The 19,073-nt window shown below is 42.1% G+C and overlaps 1 protein-coding gene across 1 annotated transcript; it reads right to left on the reverse strand.

Annotated features, from left to right (window-relative positions):
* Positions 1 to 8,403: 8,403 nt before the first annotated feature.
* Positions 8,404 to 10,050, reverse strand: LOC113295826. The gene is made up of 3 exons (XM_026544158.1): positions 9,799 to 10,050; positions 9,600 to 9,723; positions 8,404 to 8,793 (listed from the first exon to the last, which is right to left on the reverse strand). The coding sequence occupies exons 1-3, from the start codon at positions 9,850 to 9,852 to the stop codon at positions 8,516 to 8,518; spliced, it is 456 nt and encodes a 151-aa protein (XP_026399943.1). The 5' UTR covers positions 9,853 to 10,050; the 3' UTR covers positions 8,404 to 8,515.
* Between the last annotated feature and the right edge of the window lie 9,023 nt (positions 10,051 to 19,073).

The following is a 19,073-nucleotide window of genomic DNA, read 5'->3' on the forward strand; positions in this document are numbered from 1 at the left end:
CATTGATTATGATTTTATGATTGTAGGTGTAGATAATCCACAAGGCTAGGTGGCAAGATCCTAAGCTATGATACACCAAAGAGAAAAGAGCGGCGAAGCACAGGATAAAACCAAGCGGCGCAAAGAGCATGGTATCACGTGGGTCGGACGTGATGGCCCAATAGGTGTCGGATGTGATGTGACCCTTACCCTCTGACAGGTCGGGTGAACAATCAGAAAGCACTCGGTCAGACGAAGGAAGATGGTCAAAAAAAGGAGCGAGAAGAAAGAAGGGCGACATCGTGCTAACCAGGCGATACAGACTCGACCTCTGGTGAAGAACTATCGGTCAAACCAAGAAGTCGGGCGATCAGTGAAGGTCCGATAGAGAACAACTAAAATGATGTAATATGACCAACATTGTAATTCTTTTGTATGTCGACTTTGGCCTATAAATATAAGGGCATGTCGAGAGAGAGAGGTAGGTTGTAAGGAGAGAAAAGAACAAGGCATTATACTTGAGTTGTGAGAGCTTCACCATTTGGGAAGGAGAGAACAACTTGTAACCAAAGAAGAGAAATAAGAACATTCATCCTTTCACCCCGTGGACGTAGGTAATCATACCGAACCACGTATATCCTTGTGTCTACATTTGCTTGTGTATCTTCACTTTGTGTTAAATCATCTTATACTTCGTTGGATGTAGTGTGCGGTTTTATGCCACTACATTCTGGCACCGACTAAGGGGAACGTCTATGTTCTCCGGATACCTTGACTGCATGTACCGGCAGAGACGATCCAAAAGCTCCTAAAAACACTTTGCGTGTTAGTTGATGCTAGGGGATGAACTCTGCTCGACAAAAGTCTGTTTATAATCGTTTGGTTTAAGTTCTGCTGGTATAGTTAAGTTTTTGTTGAGAAAATTGAGTTGTTAGCAAACATTTTCAGCTAGGTTGAATCTGAACAGCAGACTAGTCTTGTCTCTAGCCGAGTCTGTTTTCAGGTCTCAATTTTCTTTTTCGTAGCATCTTTCGTACTTCTCTTCATATTTTGATCTTAGTTATTGTCTTGTGAGTCCGACAGCGGAAAACTCATAAACTCCCAAGTAACATATTTGATGTATGGAGGAAGTTGTTTGAGGTTCATGTTGGCTTGGGAAAGTGCCGAAACAAAAACACGACGAATCATACATCGCTGGTGAAAGAATCCAAGGAATCAAGGGAAGACATCCCTTTGCAGTTCCAAGGAAGTGCATAAGTCTTAGTCCAGTTTTTGCCATGGCATGCTGACCTCATAAAAGTACGAATTGGGACCTTTTACCCACAAAGAACTAGGTGTTAATGATTTGGAGTCTAGGGAATGTAGGAAAAATTGTAGTTAGTGCAGAGTCGTGGTACTGAAAGCGACGTCGTGCCCTTGAAAGCGACGTAGCATGATACCCGTCTAAAAGAGACACTTAGAGTCTGAACAAGGCAAACTGGCGAGGTCATCATGACAGAGCAGAGGGAATCGTACTTTTAAAACTCAGTTTTAGTGTCAGTCACCTTTTTCTTCTAAAAACCGTACGTACTATAGAAACTTTTCAAAAATAGGTCAAAGTAAGGTGTTGTCTGTTTTCGCTGACGTAGGTAGGGACGACTCTCGGACTAACATCACACTGTGTCTGATGGCTAGAACGTCAGGGATGGGAAGAACTCTGAGGAACCATACGATCTCCGATAACAGCATGCAAGGAGGAGTAACTGGGACGAGGCGAGGGAGTAACGGGAATCCACCACCAGAGGAATCACGAGCTGCTGCAAGGGGTATGCCGACTGTGGACGAGAAGATCGATCTGGGACGAGACGGTGACCCATCGCCTCTGGAGCGAATCGCCTCGCCACCAAAGAGGGATGATCAAATATATGGACTTATTGCGTCAGACACGGAAGATGATGAGGCAGCATTGATCCTGCATGCTCGGAGACGAAACATCAGACGACAAGCTGAGTATCAAGAAGCCATCGAGCGAGAGCAAGAACGACTAAGGCGAGTACAACTAGGCCGAGAAACAACTATCGGAATTGGTCCGGCGACATCGACCCAGATACCCCCCGCAGTACCACCTCCACCACCTATGACGACGGCACCACCTCCTTCCCATCTAGGCCATCCAAATGGTCATTCCAGCCATGAGAGCACAGATCCAACACTGCTCGCGATTCTAGAAAGCCAAAGAAGGCAAGAGGCGGCTTTAAGAGATCTTCAGCAGAGGAATATGGCTCTAGAGTTCGAGAACTATCAATAACGGAACTTAAGGCCGAGGTCGAGAGGATCCTCAAGTCAAGGAACATCGAGTCACCAAGGCCGAACCGGGCAAGCACCACCTGCAGTGGGACCTAGCAATTCCGGTCGATCGGGACCACCCCCGACACCACCTGTCAGGGGATACGGACCACCCGAGGATTCATCAACATACGACGAAAGGCGAGAGAGGAACAACCAGCAGAGAAACACAAGGTCCGATAATGCGACTGAAGCCAAGCTGAGAGAGTTGGAGGAGAAGATAAGGAAGCTTTCAGGAACCGGCGAAGAAGAAAAACTCGCCGAGTTTATAAGCGAGGCCGAGAGGACCCCTTTCACCCAAGAGCTAGAACTAAGGGTTTTCCCACCTAAGTGCACGCTCCCCACCTTCCCATCGAGGTTCGACGACACGGGAGACGCAGTTGAGCATTTGAAGATGTACACAATGTCCCTAATACAATGGAAAAACCACGAGGTGGTAATGTGCAAATTCTTCCCTGCAAGCTTGGAAGGAGAGGCAAGGAAATAGTTCTACAACCTCGCACCAGGAACAGTCAACAATTATGAGACTCTAGTCGAAGTCTTCCTTGAGACATACATGCACAACAGCAAACCTCGGCCCAGGGTCAACAGGCTATTCACCTTGGCCCGACGGTTCAGAGAACCTCTCAGATCATTGACCGATAGATGGAGAAATTTGTGTACAGAGATTGGGAAAGTACCCGTCGACCAACAAATATTCGGGTTTGAAAACGCACTTGGGAGATCGGATCCCATCTGGGTAGCCATGTTCACTGAGAAACCACAAACGTTGAAAGAAATGAGGAAAATGCAAGAGCATTTCATCGCCCTAGAAGAAATCCAGGAAGAGTCAAGAGATAGAGGAGTCCAAGAAGCTAGTGCAGCGCCCGAGTCAACGTCGGACGATACTCAAAGACGGCCCGAGAAGAGACCGAGTCCGTCCGTGCGAGGAAATGGGAAGAAGGAATGGATATCTAAAGGAAGAGGCCAAGGCACGAGGCGAGAACGTACACCCCTTTGAATGCTCCACTGGAAGAAATCTTCAAAGAATTCGAAAAAAGAAGCGACATCATATACCCAACTTCAAGAGGGATACAGTTTGAAGAGACCAAGGATCACCCGGAATATTCCCATTATCATCAGTATCGAGGTCACTATACAAACAACTGTCGAGAAGTGAAAGACATCGTGCAACACCTTATTAGAGATGGTTATCTGAGACAGTTTGTCCGATATCCAGCCCAGACGATCGCAGCGCCTAATGCACCAGTCCATCAGGTTCAGATCGACAGATCCACGCAGTTTGTCAACACGATTTCGCATTCCGCCACTCAAGCGTACAATCTGAATCCCGGAATAGTGTCTAGAATCCAAAAGAGAGATCATAGTGGGAAGGAAATTTTTAGTGTAGCAAAAGATTTGCCTATGGAACCATGGATGGTGCGACCTATCTTTTTCTCGGCCCAGGATGTCCCGAAGAACGGCCAAGCTCACAGTGATCCTTTGGTTATTACCCTGCTAATCGAGGAATGGGGGGTAAGAAGGATACTAGTAGATAGTGGGAGCTCCGTCGAAGTACTCTTCTACGATACGTTCAAAAGGATGGAGTTGTCGGATGATATACTCGTCCTGTCAACATATCGTATATACGGTTTTAATGGGATGGTAGCCATCCCGAAGGGCGAAGTAACTCTAAGGGTATCGGATGGAGGTGGATACCTGGATACTTTAACTACATTCTGTGTGGTTGATGTCGCCTCGCCCTATGAAGCTATTATCGGAAGACCATGGATCGCGGGAATCAAAGGAGTGGCATCGGCCTATCATCAAAGATTACGGTTCCCAACGTACAAGGGGATAGTAGAAGTCGTAGGAGATCCACAAGCAGCCCGACAGTGCATGCAGGCAGACGCCCAGATAAATGAGGAGCGGCGAGCACGACAAAGGGGAGAGAAGAAAAAGGATAAAGAAGCCAAAGTCGCAGAAGAACTGGAAAAAGGTTATTTCGCAAGCGGTCATGGCTTACGAAGCACAAGGAAGCGAGCCTTCATAGCAATTAAATGAGACGACGCCGGTGAAGGAATCAAGACCAAACTTCTCGGCCGTGGAACCTACTCGAGAGATTAATTTGGGAACTGAAGAGGAACCAAGGGTGGTAAGGATCGGGTCCTTACTATCGGATGAACAGGTAAACCAGCTCGTGGCGGTGCTAAAGGAAAACATGGACGCATTCGCATGGAACATGCACGATATGGAGGGTATAGATCCAGAGGTATGCTGTCACCATCTAAGGATCGACCCAAGCTTCAAGCCAGTCCGACAAAAGATGAGGCGAATCGCACCAGAATTACAGGCGACCGTCGAGAAGGAGCTAAAGAAGTTACAAGAATCGGGAATAATTAAGAAATTGCACTACCCGCAGTGGATATCTAACATGGTCGTGGTACCAAAGAGAAACGGAGGAGTCAGAATCTGTATCGACTTCAGCGACCTGAACAAAGCTTGTCCGAAGGACAGTTTCCCTCTCCCAAGTATCGATCAACTGGTGGAATCTATAGTGGGGTACGAGACACTGACGTTGATGGACGGATACGTGGGGTATAACCAGATCTCGTTGTCTCCCGGGGATCAAGAACACACCTCCTTCTTCACACCAAGGGGCCCTATACTGCTACGCCAAGATGCCGTTTGGGCTGAAGAATGCAGGCGCCACATATCAGAGGTTGGTGGGCGATATGCTTGAGGACCAGATCCACAACACCATTGAGGTCTATGTCGACGATATGCTAGTAAAAATTCACCTAGCCAAGAATCACATCCGAGACCTGCGGGAAATTTTTCGAATGATGAGAGAATATAAAATGAAAGTTAACCCGACCAAATGCGATTTTTGGGTCACATCGGGCAAATTTTTGGGATATATCATCACTCTAAAGGGGATAGAAGCAGATCCCAAGAAAGTCAGAGCCATCCTCGAGATGCCGTCACCAGCCATAATAAAAGACGTACAAAAGCTGAGCGGAAGTATAGCAGCATTGGGGCGATTCATATCTCGATCGTCCGACAAATGCAAGGATTTCTTTAGCACTCTTAAAAAGGGAGAGAAATTCAAATGGACGGACACCTGTGAGGAGGCGTTTCAGAATATTAAGCTACATCTTGCAAGTCTTCCAGTATTACAAAGACCCGAGCCGTCGGAGGTCCTCACATTATACCTCGGAGCAACTTCATATGTTATCAGTGCAGTCTTAGTTCGAAATGAAAGGAACGAGGAAAAGCCCGTTTACTTCATTAGCAAGACATTGATTCCGGCCGAGAAAAATTATACAAGGATAGAACAAATGATTCTAGCGCTATCTTTCGCCACCTTGAAGCTAAGGACATATTTTCAAGACCATCGGATCCGCGTGCTCACAAAATCACCTATTGAGGCGGTACTAGACAATGCAGACCGATCTGGAAGGATCTCCAAATGGGGGGCGCAAATAAAATAGTTCAACGTTTTCTACGAAATGAGGACAACAGTGAAGGCACAAGTAGTGGCAGATTTTCCACTAAGAGACGAAGATGAGGTCGAGGATATACCCGGAGTGGAAGAAGATCGAGAAGACTCGGCCGACTTACTCGATGAAAGTAGCCCATCACGTTGGGAAGTATTCGTCGATGGAGCGTCAAACAAAGATGGATCGGGACTTGGGATAGTCTTTACCACACCAAAGGTACGAAAAATGGTCCATTCGTTTAGATTGGAATTTAAGGTGACAAACAACGTCACCGAGTACGAAGCTGCGATTCACGCCCTGAGATTAATCGTCGAGATGGGCCTACAAGATGTAAGGCTAACTAGCGACTCACAATTGGTAATCCGACAAATCACGGGAAAATATGCAATTCACGATCCAATTCTGCAGAAATACTGGGAGCTCGCCCAATTCTATATCAACCAGATCCCCAGCATCAAATTCCGCCACATATGCAGAAAAGACAATCGACACTCGGACGCACTGGCATACATCGCCTCCCAGCTCGCAGACCCAAGTGTGGAGGGAATTCGTGTCATGAGACTCCTCGCCCCATCCATACCAGAGACACCCGAGATATCTTTCGACGTGGATATCAATACGGCCGATAGATATCCAGACGGAGATTGGAGAAAGCCGATTCATTCGTACTTGGAGACAAGCGAGTTACCCAAGGGGAAACCCGAGATCAACAAGATCAAAAGCAAATCGACCGCTTATGAGTTAGGAGATGGAATCTTGTACAGAAAATCGTACTTGGGGCCCCTCTTAAGATGTTTGAGCAAGGAAGAAGGCCAGACAATACTGAACGAACTACACTATGGGGCAGCCGGAAATCACAGCTCTGGACGAAGTTCGTCAGCGAGAGCGAAAACGATGGGATACTTCTGGCCATACATGAATGATGATGCAAAACAAATGGCACGAGCTTGCGAAGAATGTCAGCGGTTTGGTAAGAAGATACATGCGCCATCTGTAACTCTAAACTCGGTGGTGAGCCCTTGGCCCTTTTCCAAGTGGGGGATCGATATCGTGGGGCCATTACATGTGGGATCGGGGCAGAGAAAATACTTAATAGTAGCAACAGATTACCTCACTAAATGGGTGGAGGCGGCACCACTAAGACATATCAGTGACAAAGACGTCTTCAGGTTTATTTGGGAGCACATCATATGTCGTTTCGGAGTACCGGCGGACATCGTCTCGGATAACGGAAAACAACTTCAGGGACAAAACATCGACCTACTATTTAACACCTACAACATCAGAAAAAGCAAGGCTACCCCCATATACCCTCAAAGTAATGGGCTGGCCGAGATCACAAACAAAACTATCGCCGATAATATGAAGAAAAAATTAGATAGAGAGTACGGTAATTGGTGCGAAGAACTCTACAATGTTTTATGGTCCTATCGAACCACTCGAAGGGAAGCAACATGGATATCACCTTTCATGCTGACCTATGAAACCGAAGCGATACTACCAACTGAAGCAATGATACCCACCACAAGAACTAAATCCTGGAGCCGAAACATATCGGCAGATCTAATATTGGCCAAGCTCGATGACTTGGAGGAAACAAAGGAGATGGCGTTGCAAAAAATGGAGAATTACCAAAGGAGATTACAACGAGAATACAACAAACGAGTTCGACCAAGAAAGTTTCAACCGGGGCAGTTAGTGTTGAAATATCTAGCCGATTGGGAACGTGACAAAAGGGGAGGTAAACTAGCGGCAAGGTGGGGAGGACCACACACAATCGTGTCTAAAGAGGGCGAGGGAGCTTATCGATTACTCAAACCAGACGGCACACCCGAGCTAAAACCGTGGAACGCACAACATATGAAACTCTATTACCCATGAGGGGTTCGAGGGAAATAGGAAAACATACTTGTCATTCATTTCTTTAAAACCGCGAGAGGTAAGAAATATGACATGAGCGACCAATGGTCATTCGTACTCGGGGAAAAGCCAGTGAGGAAGTGCCAAGGTGACTTACACTCGAATGGTCATTCGTACTCGGGGAAACGCCAGTGAGGAAGTGCCGAGGTGACTTACACTCGAATGGTCATTTGTACTCGGGGCAAAGCCAGTGTGGAAGTGCCGAGGTGACATACAGTCGACTGGCTATTCGATACTCGGGGAAGTGGCAGTGTGCAAGTGCCGAGGTAGCCTAAGGGTACTGGTGGTTTGAAGCCAGATACCAAAGGTTGTTAAGATACGATTTCTTCTCAGCCAGGTAACCTACTTATATCTGAAAGGTTACCCCCATCGCAGGTGGCCGTGACCACTTACCCGAGTTGGTTGGTCGATAACCACTCGGGATTATCGGGCCTAGACTTAGGGCGACTATAACCCTTCCAATGAATCTAAAAGATAATGATGAGATACCTCGGCTGGGACATGGCATCGGGCCCGATGACCCTCCTTGTTGAGTGTGTTCGACAGAAAAGGAACTAATAACCAATACATGTGACATTAAATGCAGATGCGTAACATAAACAACAAGATAAGGCTGAAATTATCAAGAGAATTGTCAACACAGTAGAAAAGGCGGAAATTGTCAAGGAAAATAGAAAAGAAAAAACAAGCTTGGCGACGCAGCACCCCATTTAAAAGAAGTTGTTCAAAGAAGCATGGGACAAGTGTTCAAACGAATTAAAACCCGCAACAAAGGGAAAATTAGTGGCGTAACACTACAAAAGGCGTGATCAACTCCTGGGTGGAACATCACCGGCCCCTCCCTTCCTCTGAGCAACCTCACGACGCTTTTGCGCGATGTACTCGTTCACACCGGCCTTAATCGCCTCAGCTAGCTCGCTCTGATGAGCGTTTCTCTCGTCCACAATCTGCTGAGAAAGCTTCTCAGACCTCGACTCGGCAGCTTGGAGCTTAACCTTCGTCCCACCTTTAGCCTTCTTCCACTGCTCCACCTCTTTCCCGAGGTTGTGCACATCTCGCTCCAGATCCTTAACACGTCCCTGTTCGGCTGTAACAGAGACTCACAAGCATGTTAGACAAGGAGTATAGCAGAATGCATAATAAGAACAACAAATTAACTCGATCTAAGTCCACCCCAGCATACACCCCAGAGACTTGATAGGGTTGACAACACAGATTCTAACGACTCCACGGACTTGGAAAACTCATCCTCGGCCTTAGAAAGCTTCAAAGTTAACTCATTGTAGTATTGTTCATTGAATTCATTCGAAGGGCAATATTTCTTGTGATCGCTCCACTCGGCCCTCTGACGATTATAGGACAATTGTAGCATCGATAACTGGGCTTGGGTCCACTCTAGGTCACTGGACATCTTATCGAAGTCCTTGGTCCTTTCAAGAAGATCTCGGTTGGACTTTTCGGCCACAACTTTTTCCCTCAAAATTCGTCGCCGATCTTCATGAAGATCTCGATTTTGAAGTCTAAGGGAACCATTTTGACTCTCCAGATTATCGGCTAGTAACGTTTTATCACCATCAAGTCTCTGAAACATCCCCAAGCGAGCCCGCAAGTTATCTATCTCCTCGGGGACATACTCAAACAGACGATATCTTTCCAATTCTTCTTGAAGTTGTTGGATCTCGGCCTCCTGCCGGTCTATCTTCCCATCATTGTTGCAAATTCGTTGTCGAAGATTCTCCATAAGATCTTTCTCGATATCCCATTTTCTCTTCATAAGCCTATACTCCGAAGAAGCATCTAGATCTATACTAGATATTTCGGCTAGAAGAACAATAATTGACTCAGGATATTGGTACGAAGAACTCAATCAACACAACTATGTAAAAAATATACCTTGAGCATCGGCGAGTTTGATCTCCAGGTCACGAGATCGTTCCTTCTCCTGCTGAAAAGCAGCCTCCAACTTCCTAATCTCTTGTCGGAGGAGTGCAGCCTCCAACCTCGACCGATTCAACGCCTACAAATTTCACCCCAAGACGAGATTAGCAAAGCCCGAAAACATCAAAACGAAGAGTTCAGACAAACCACTTACCAGATTATCAAAGACCGACACAATGTCAGGATACAGGGGCACGGCAGCAATCATCTGCTCATCAGTATAGTAGCCGAACTCCTCCGAGTATAAGGCGCCAAGAGAATCACACAGAGGGACCTATATGGTAAAATATGTCTGAATACTCGAGGAAGAACCAACATGCATTGGGGCCCTCTTTTGGAACGATGTTTCGGTCGGCCCCTGAGCCCCAGGCTGCACGGTAGGAGTCACAATAGTAGTCTCCAAGGGAATCTCCCCTTCTTTCTGCCCACCACCATCCTCATGAAACAACTGCTCATCCCCGAATATATCGTCCTCATCATCTTGATCGAGGATGTCGATCACGATGTCAGAACTTTTCAGCATCACTGCCTTCGCCGCCACTTTCCCCCGAGGAGGATTATGCCTTGGAACCAAACCTTCATCACCCACAGTATCAGACCCTCCAACATCTTCATCCTCGCGCCTAGGGACTTTCTGCACAAGTTTCAGCGCCAGAACACATGAAGGCAAAAAACAGGGGCAAGTACATGTACTTAGATTAAAAGCTATATGTTTGTTACCTTCCCCTGGTCTTCCTCGACCCTTGTGCCAGCGCTCCTCTTCTTGGAAATAGAAGACGATTTGGTAGGCTCGCCCTGAGGCTTAACCTACGAAAAAAAAGTAATCAATACCCTGAGCCGACACAGCAGGAATCGAAGAAAATGGAAAGAAAACAACATACCCTGTCATCATTAATCACCCAGAATAAGTAAGGCTCCGCAGGAAACTGAGGAGGAGGGAAGCTACCATGCAAAATCTGTCCGCAAACAAGTAGTGGAACCCGATCCCAGTATGGGTCATTAGTATAGCGCACACGCTTGTTGGAACCTCTCCCTAGAGGATCAACATCCAACATCAATCGTTCAGCACCATCGGGCATAGACTTCAAGCGATGAGGGCTGGCAGCAAAACCAGCAAGGTCACCATTGGTAGATGTCCCACTCCGATAGTTCACAAGGAAATTGGAGACAATATATTTGGGAGAACAGACAGATAACGATCATAGATTCTATTAACTGATCATGTACTTCATTATAATATAGATCACAAAAACAAACAAATATACATGATGACAAAACAAATAATATTTAAATATGATACATCATAAATATACATGTATATATATCTTATAAAACAAAAAGTACATCAGCGTACATAGTATTTTATAACATCTTGGTCAAACCACAAAGAAAATGGGATACAAAAAGTACACAGAGATCCAAGGACGACATTTGAATTCTATATATATTTAATAAAATAATATATTTAGTACACATGCCATCAATCAATCATTTATTTTTTTATTTTTATTTTTATTTTTTTTAATTTTAAAACAAGTTAACATTATACCAGACTAGACAAACATGTGAGAATACATCGCCACATAGACATCACAGGCGATAGATAGCTAAACATAGACATCAAAGATCTGACAGAAGTAGTATTAGACCCATAAAATCAAAGGCAAAACAAGACAGTAGATCATAATATTATAATATTATATAATACTTCACAATAGATCATAGATTTACAGAATACGCAATTACTTTTTTTTTTTTTTCATTTTTGATCTAAATCTAAAAACAGCAGGTTATATTATCGGTCAAAAATATATGAAAAAGAAAATAGATCTGTTTAGACATACCTTTAAGGACGTATCTGATTAAAACCAAAGAAGGAAAAATTGAAGTGCAGCACCGATTCCAGGGATCGTACTTTGAAAAATGGTAACCCAAAAAGAGAATTGAAAATCGCCCAAAAATAGAATTAGAAATCGGTAGGCTAAAGCATCATGTCGATAATGTGTTTGAGGAGAATTAGAGGTGAAACATGGAGAGATAAGAGGAAGAAGAAGAAGAATCTTATTATGGGATTAAAATAGAACCATTACATAGTTTCCTTTATATACAACCCTAGGAAGCTAAATGGACCACACATCCATGGGACGTAGGTCCTGTAACAATGACAACATGTTATTTGAAAGAGGAGGCATGAATTGAAGGAATACTCTCAGAATTAGTTCGTTATATACAATTGACTACCGCAACTTCGTATAGTTGAGAAAAAGTAAACTACTTCTGGTTACTCAGTTCCTTCAGTATCTATGTGGCTATAACCAATCTGGTTTACGCATTTGAACACCAATACTAAGTCCACTATCTTGAATCTCTCAACTCCTTTAGATCGTAACCCGAAATAGCAAATTACTAGATCTGTTTCAATAACCTGTTGGGATTAAGTCCTTCGAATTAATTCCACAATACACTAGTTATTCAGAGTAGAACTAAAGAAAAACAGAAAGTAAATGCAAACTAAATGAAACAAGATAGAAAGACACAAGATTTAACGTGGTTCTATAATTTGCCTAAGTCCACAAACGGCTACGATCAACTCTTATTATAGAACCACTGAAGATAGAATTACACACTTAAAAATTGATAAATTAATCACAAACTTATGACCAGCAAGGTGTTGTTACATTCTCTCAAATAACTCTCTGTGAACAAACAGTTTTACCCTAAATTCTCTCTTAAAAATAATTGTGAAAACTCGCTCTTGATTGTGTATTTCCCTTATGGATTCTACACCTATTTATATAGGTTACAAACTTGGCTTCCAATTATATGAGCTGTACTAGAAAATTAACCACAAACATAGCCGAAAAACAGAACTCCTAACTTAGCCAAAATCAAGAAACTCCATAACTTAACCAAACAGGGAAACCCTTAGAAGATTCTAGACTATCCTTGAACCTTTCTAAAACATCGATATCGACAATATCTAACAATTCTCTACATTTCTGATGTTTCCACTAAACGTAGATGATCTTCAAAACAAGTTAATCATAGCCTCAAACCTCTAGGGCTCAACAACGAGCAGTATTGATCAAGCTGACGAAACACCTCTCAAACCTGATCTTCAGAACGACCTTCGTCAACATATCTGCTGGATTATCTTCAGTATCAACCTTCAATATAAGAACTACTCCACTATGAACAACTTAAGGAACTTTATGATAGTGGACATCAATATGCTTGGTGCATGCATGAAAAACTTGGTTCTTTGCTAGATGAATAGTACTTTGATTATCACAGTTCACAATAACACTTCTTTGTATATTCCCCAAGTCTTCAACTAAACCACGAAGCCATAATGCTTCTTTAATAGCTTTCGTCACATCATATTATTCTTCCTATCCATAGTAGATAAAGCTACAATTGATTGTAACATAGACCTCCAACTGATAGGTTCCCCACTAAATGTAAAACAATATTCCAAAGTAGAACGATACTTATCTTTATCACATGCATAATCTGAACCAAAAAATCTATAGACCTTCAAACTCTGCTCTTTTTCATACACTAAACCAACATCCAAGGTCCCTTTAAGATATCTCAAAATTCCCTTCACCGCGTACCAATGTACTCTCCTAGAGTTATCCATACAAAGACTAACTAAACCAATTACTTGGGCAATATCTATATGAGTATAAACCGTAGCATACATCAAAGACCCTACCACATTAGCATATGGAATCTTCGACATAAAATCCTTCTCCTTAGTTGTAGATTAGGACACAACTGACTTGATAACTAACTGTGTGAGGTAATGGAACACTAATAACTTTGGAGTTATGCATTCCAAAGCGATGTAGAATCTTCTCAAGATATGATTTCTGAGTAAGACATATCTTGTAATCTCCATACCCAAAATCTTTTTAGTCGGGCCCAAATCCTTCATATCAAACTCCAAACTCAATTGTTTCTTCAAAATATCAATTTCTGACTTGCTCTAAGCAGCTACGAGTGTAACACCCCGAATTTTAATTAGGAAAATCAGTGGAGGATCAATAGAATTGAGGTAGAATGCTAGACCCTTTCTCTTTTGGTGTTTTTCTTCATGTGTTTTCTTGTATGATTTTGTATTGTTAGGTTTTAGAAACTATTATCCAACTTACAAGAAATATTCAACGGTGAATTTACGGTAGATTATTCTCAAATTTTAACCAGTAAAATCCAATCATGTTATTGGACCGACCGACCGGAGGGCCCAAAAAGCCCGTAGGGAGGGAGTCCCTTTTATGGCCAATTTTTTGTCAAATGAGATCTAACACAAATTTGCAATTAAATAAAAATATTGGAATTAGTTTGGTGGTAGTCTTTGGGACTTAAAGACCAACGTACCCTTATACTTAAAAATCATTTCCATATCCTTCCTAATTCTCATGTACATTCGTTCCTCACCACTCGTATTACATTTTTTTCACGACTTCACCCACCACGACCAATACAACAATTCAACAACTTCCACACAACAACACCATAACCTCCACTACCACCCCCACCACGAGCAACACAATCGATAAGCACCACCATAGCGTCATATCTAGCACCATAACCCCCTCCACCATCAACACAAACACCACCTTAAACACAACCATCAGGACCACCTTCATTTTCTTTTCGCTAGCAACGCCATCACAACCATCATGACCACCATAACCAGCACCACCACCACTCCCCCCAAATTTCATGAAAATTAAAATTTATACAAATTCGAGATTAAACACAATGACAAAGAAATTCTCAAATTAAAAATCTAATTTAAAAAGTCGAGTAGTTAAACACCGATGAAATTATATTCGCTAATAAGTGAAAACCTAATTTCAGATCATAATATCACGATGAATTCCTAATCCGACAAAAACCCATAATACGTTTTCGGTTTACTTCGTCTAACAATTTAACATGATATCCTGAGTGAGGTGGGAATATGGATTTAATGGAATCCATCTGTTAGTGGTAGCGGCGGTGTTAAAACAGATTTCTTTCTGAAGCAGTGTTAAAGGGATGGTTCTGTTATTTTAGCTATTTTAATGGAAGAAGGGGATAACTGTGACACGTGTGTGTGAGGCTTGAAGTAATGACATTTGGCTTTTTAAATTTTCAGAACAAAAGATATATTTGGTTGCGCACATTAGGCCTGTCAATGGAAGAATATCCGTCGGATATTTAGAAATCCGATATCTGACATGTTAAGCACTACCGAATATTCGATATCCGATAATATCCTATAGGATATCAAAATCAGATATCGATTCCGATAGGCTAAGCCGTCGGATATCCGATAAATATCCGATAGTATCCGGTTATAACAAAAAAGCTTAAAAACCCTTGTAAAACATTTTCAGAATGACACTTATGGGATATTTATCCGACAATATCCGATACTAGACTCGAAATTAGGATAAATTACAAATAAGTTCCTATACTATCAGATATCGGATATTAACATTTCAGATGGGTCTAATCCGTTTCCGATATGTTAAGGAAGAAATATCCAATAAAATATCCGATCTGATATCCGATAAAACGGATAAAATCCTATAGGATCTCGAATACTCGGAAACGGATACCGGATATCAAACAAATATTGACAGGCCTAGCTCACATGTACCATGTGGAAAGCAATAGAGTAGAGTAGAGGTGTACATATACCCGGTTTTCTGTTATGCTCAGCATATACTCGCAACATTCTACTTATATTTGTTACATCTCTAAATGGGATCTTATTGAAGGCGAATGTCATTTCGATCTCATTTGAATATTAGAGCTCCAGGTAACATTTGTATTTTACTGGGCGTTTCATTTTCTTTTCTAAAATGTTTTTTCTCCAAAAAATTTTGCAGGAAAAGAAAAAAAGTTGGTTGCATCTGTGTTCGGTGACCACAAATTTTCTTTCACAGTCCCATTAAAATGGTCTTTGGGTTTTTTTTTTCGGTCGGCCCTCCCCATCGTGGTAGCGGTGTTCTAGTATATCATAAGAACCAACCTAATCATCAATCCAATATTCATATTTATGCGAATAAATTTCTGAAACCTAACAATACAAAATCATACAAGAAAACACATGAAGGAAAACACCAAAAGAGAAAGGGTCTAGCATTCTACCTCAATTCTATTGATCTTCCACTGATTTTCCTAATTAAAATTTCTCCTTAAGAACCCTAGCTCCAATTCATCTTCTTCCTCCCCATAGCTTTCTCTGTCATGTGCCACAGTTCATTATGCATCACTTTAATTCTAAGTAGTTACTGGTGGGTGTAATTATCCATTGTATGGGTGTACTCATCCTAGAGTCAGTCCTCGAGTCCTGTATTTAGATGTGATGCTTTACTAGCCATTGATACAGTTGGTGAGGATTGGTCTATTAAAGACCAATCATTCTTTTCTCATGAGTGTAATGAAAAACCCAGATTTACTTCAATTGAAGTTTAGGCTCTGTTTATCAGAGAGAAGGTAGCTTGCTACCATTTTTATCCCAAATTCATCTTGTAGTTGTACTAGATACACTACAATTGGTATCAGACTCCATCCTGTAACCTGTAACCATGGCCACTAAAGAAAAGCTTCAGGAAATTTCATCCGTTGTCGCTCAACACGGAGATTCAATCACTAAGATTAAATATGAGATTCAGTCGTTGGGTACCAAGATGAACCTTCTTATCAGTTTACTTGACCCTAATCATAACACAAATTCACCTCCAGATCCATCTTCTTCTGAGATCCCTGAACCTAATTGAGATACTTCCATGACAGGATTTCAGCGGATGATGCATAATTTCTCTCACAGTGAATCTCGTAAGTTTTCTCGTACACCCAAAGTGGATTTTCCACGATTTAATGGTACTAATCCCCGTGGTTGGGCTCTCAAATGCGAAAGATATTACAATTTGCATAAATTTCCTGATGATGAGCGTGTTGATATGGCTGCAATTCATTTCGATTCTTCAGTAGATCCTTGGTTTTTAAACTATCAGCAGGGTAAAGATTTCATTCTATGGGATATCTTTGTTCATGATTTATGTGCTAGATTCGAAGATATAGCTCAGGATAATTATGTTTTGTAGTTTCAATAAATTGTCCCAAACTACCACTTTAGAAGATTATTATGATCTTTGGGAACATTATAAAAGTTTTATGGTAGCTAATAATCCTTATCTACCTGAGAGTTTCTATACACTGAGTTTCATTAGTGGATTAAAGGAAGAGATTCGCACAGTAGTGCAAATGTTCAAACCTGACAACACTGCTACAACTTTTTATTTGGCAAGAATGCAGCAGGCTTTTGTACATCACCATCCTAAACCCACTAAATCCTTCTCTAGACCATTTACACCCTCACCACTTTCTGTATCCTATCCCCCATCTACCATCAAACCTTTTTTCACTTCTTCTTCCACCTTTTCTAAGACCCAAAACTCATCATCATCTCCCATTATAACTCACCCCACTACTCCCACAAAAACTTCACCAGATAATTCTCTTCCTCCTGTCAAGAGACTCACTCATGCACAAATGCAGGTTAGGAAAGATAAGGGGCTTTGTTATAATTGTGACGAGTTTTACAAACAAGTACACAGATGTAAAAATCAACTACTATTCATGTTGATTGCTGAAGAAGAACTAGAAGAACCTGGATCCTTATCCACTGAAGAACTCTTTGATGCTTTTCCTTCAAATTATGATCCTGCAATTGATATTTCTTTGCATGCTTTGACAGGAACTATTGCTCATGACACTATTCGAATCTCTGGCCATCTCAACAAACATCCTGTGGTTGTCCTTGTTGATACAGGCAACACCCATAGTTTCATTGATGCTGCATTGACATCTAAATTGGGCCTTCATGTCTCTCCAACTGGTCAAATGCTTAGTCAAGAAGAAGGATGAAACTTGGCGTTTCTGTGTCGATTATCGTAAACTCAATGACATTACTGTCAAAGATAAATTTCCAATTCCTCTCATTGAAGAATTGTTAGATGAGTTGAATGGCTCCATGGTGTTTTCCAAGATAGATTTTTGTTCAGGTTATTACCAGATCAGAGTTTATGCACCGGATATCCCCAAAACTGCCTTTCGCACTCATCATGGCCACTAAGAATTCAGAGTCATGCCATTTGGGATTACTAATGCCCCTTCCAAATTCCAGGCTCTCATGAATGAAGTGTTTCAACCATATCTGCGTAAGTTTGTGTTTGTATTCTTTGATGATATCTTAGTCTACAGTCCATCCATGGAAGCCCATATGGAGCACTTACAACTTACATTAACCTTATTGAGGAAGCATTCTCTGTTCACCAAGTTCTCCAAGTGCGCATTTGCTCAACCACAACTCGAGTACCTTGGCCACATTATCACTGCAAATGGTGTTGCTGCAGACCCTGACAAAGTTGCAGCAATGGTTACTTGTCCACAACCACAAACACTAAAGCATCTCAGAGGATTCGTGGGGATTACAGGTTACTACCGCAAATTCCTTAAAAACTATGGCAATATTTGAAAGCCCCTAACTGATATGCTCAAGAAAGATTCTTTTGCATGGTCTGATGTTTCTACTGATGCTTTCTCTGCACTCAAAACTGCTATGACTTCAGCTCCAGTATTGGCCCTGCCTGATTTCTCTCAACCATTTACTTTAGAAACTGATGCATGTTCAAAAGGCATAGGTGTTGTGCTTATGCAGAATAGTAAACCCATTGTCTTCCTCAGCAAACCATTGGGTCCCAAATCATTGGCCTTGTCTACCTATGAGAAAGAATTTTTAGCCATTGTCATGGCTGTTCAAAAATGGAAGCACTATCTATGCAGTCAGCAATTCATCATCCATACAGATCATTAGAGTTTGAAGTATCTTATGGACCAGAAATTTTCTACTGCCTTACAACAAAAATGGTTAGTCGAATTGCTGGGTCTTGACTATGTCATTAAGTACAAAAAGGGTTAGACAATCCAGCTGCAGATGCCTTATCCATATTGCCTATTGCTTCTTTCTCATCATTAGAAGTATCTCAACCTCAGTAGGTGCACGACATCCATTCTAGCTATGAGTCTGACACAACAGCACAACAACTTATTACTCAACTTACTGTGACTCCAAATCAGGGCAGCTATTCTTATACACAAGGCATCTTAAGGTTCAAAGGGAGACTCTATATTGGCTCAGGTACTATGCTAAGATCCTCCATATTACATTTCTTACATGCCTCAGTTGTTGGAGGCCATTCTTGCATCAATGGTACTTATCACAGGGCTAGAACTTCCTTCTTTTGGCCTAATATGAAGACTGGCATTATTCAAATTGTCACTACTTGTGATGTGTGCCAATGCAACAAGGGAGAAAACTCACTTCCTGGTGGGTTACTGCAACCACTTCCAATACCTGACACT

Source organism: Papaver somniferum, chromosome 7 (assembly GCF_003573695.1).
Source record: "Papaver somniferum cultivar HN1 chromosome 7, ASM357369v1, whole genome shotgun sequence".
In the NCBI taxonomy this organism is placed as follows: Eukaryota; Viridiplantae; Streptophyta; class Magnoliopsida; order Ranunculales; family Papaveraceae; genus Papaver; species Papaver somniferum.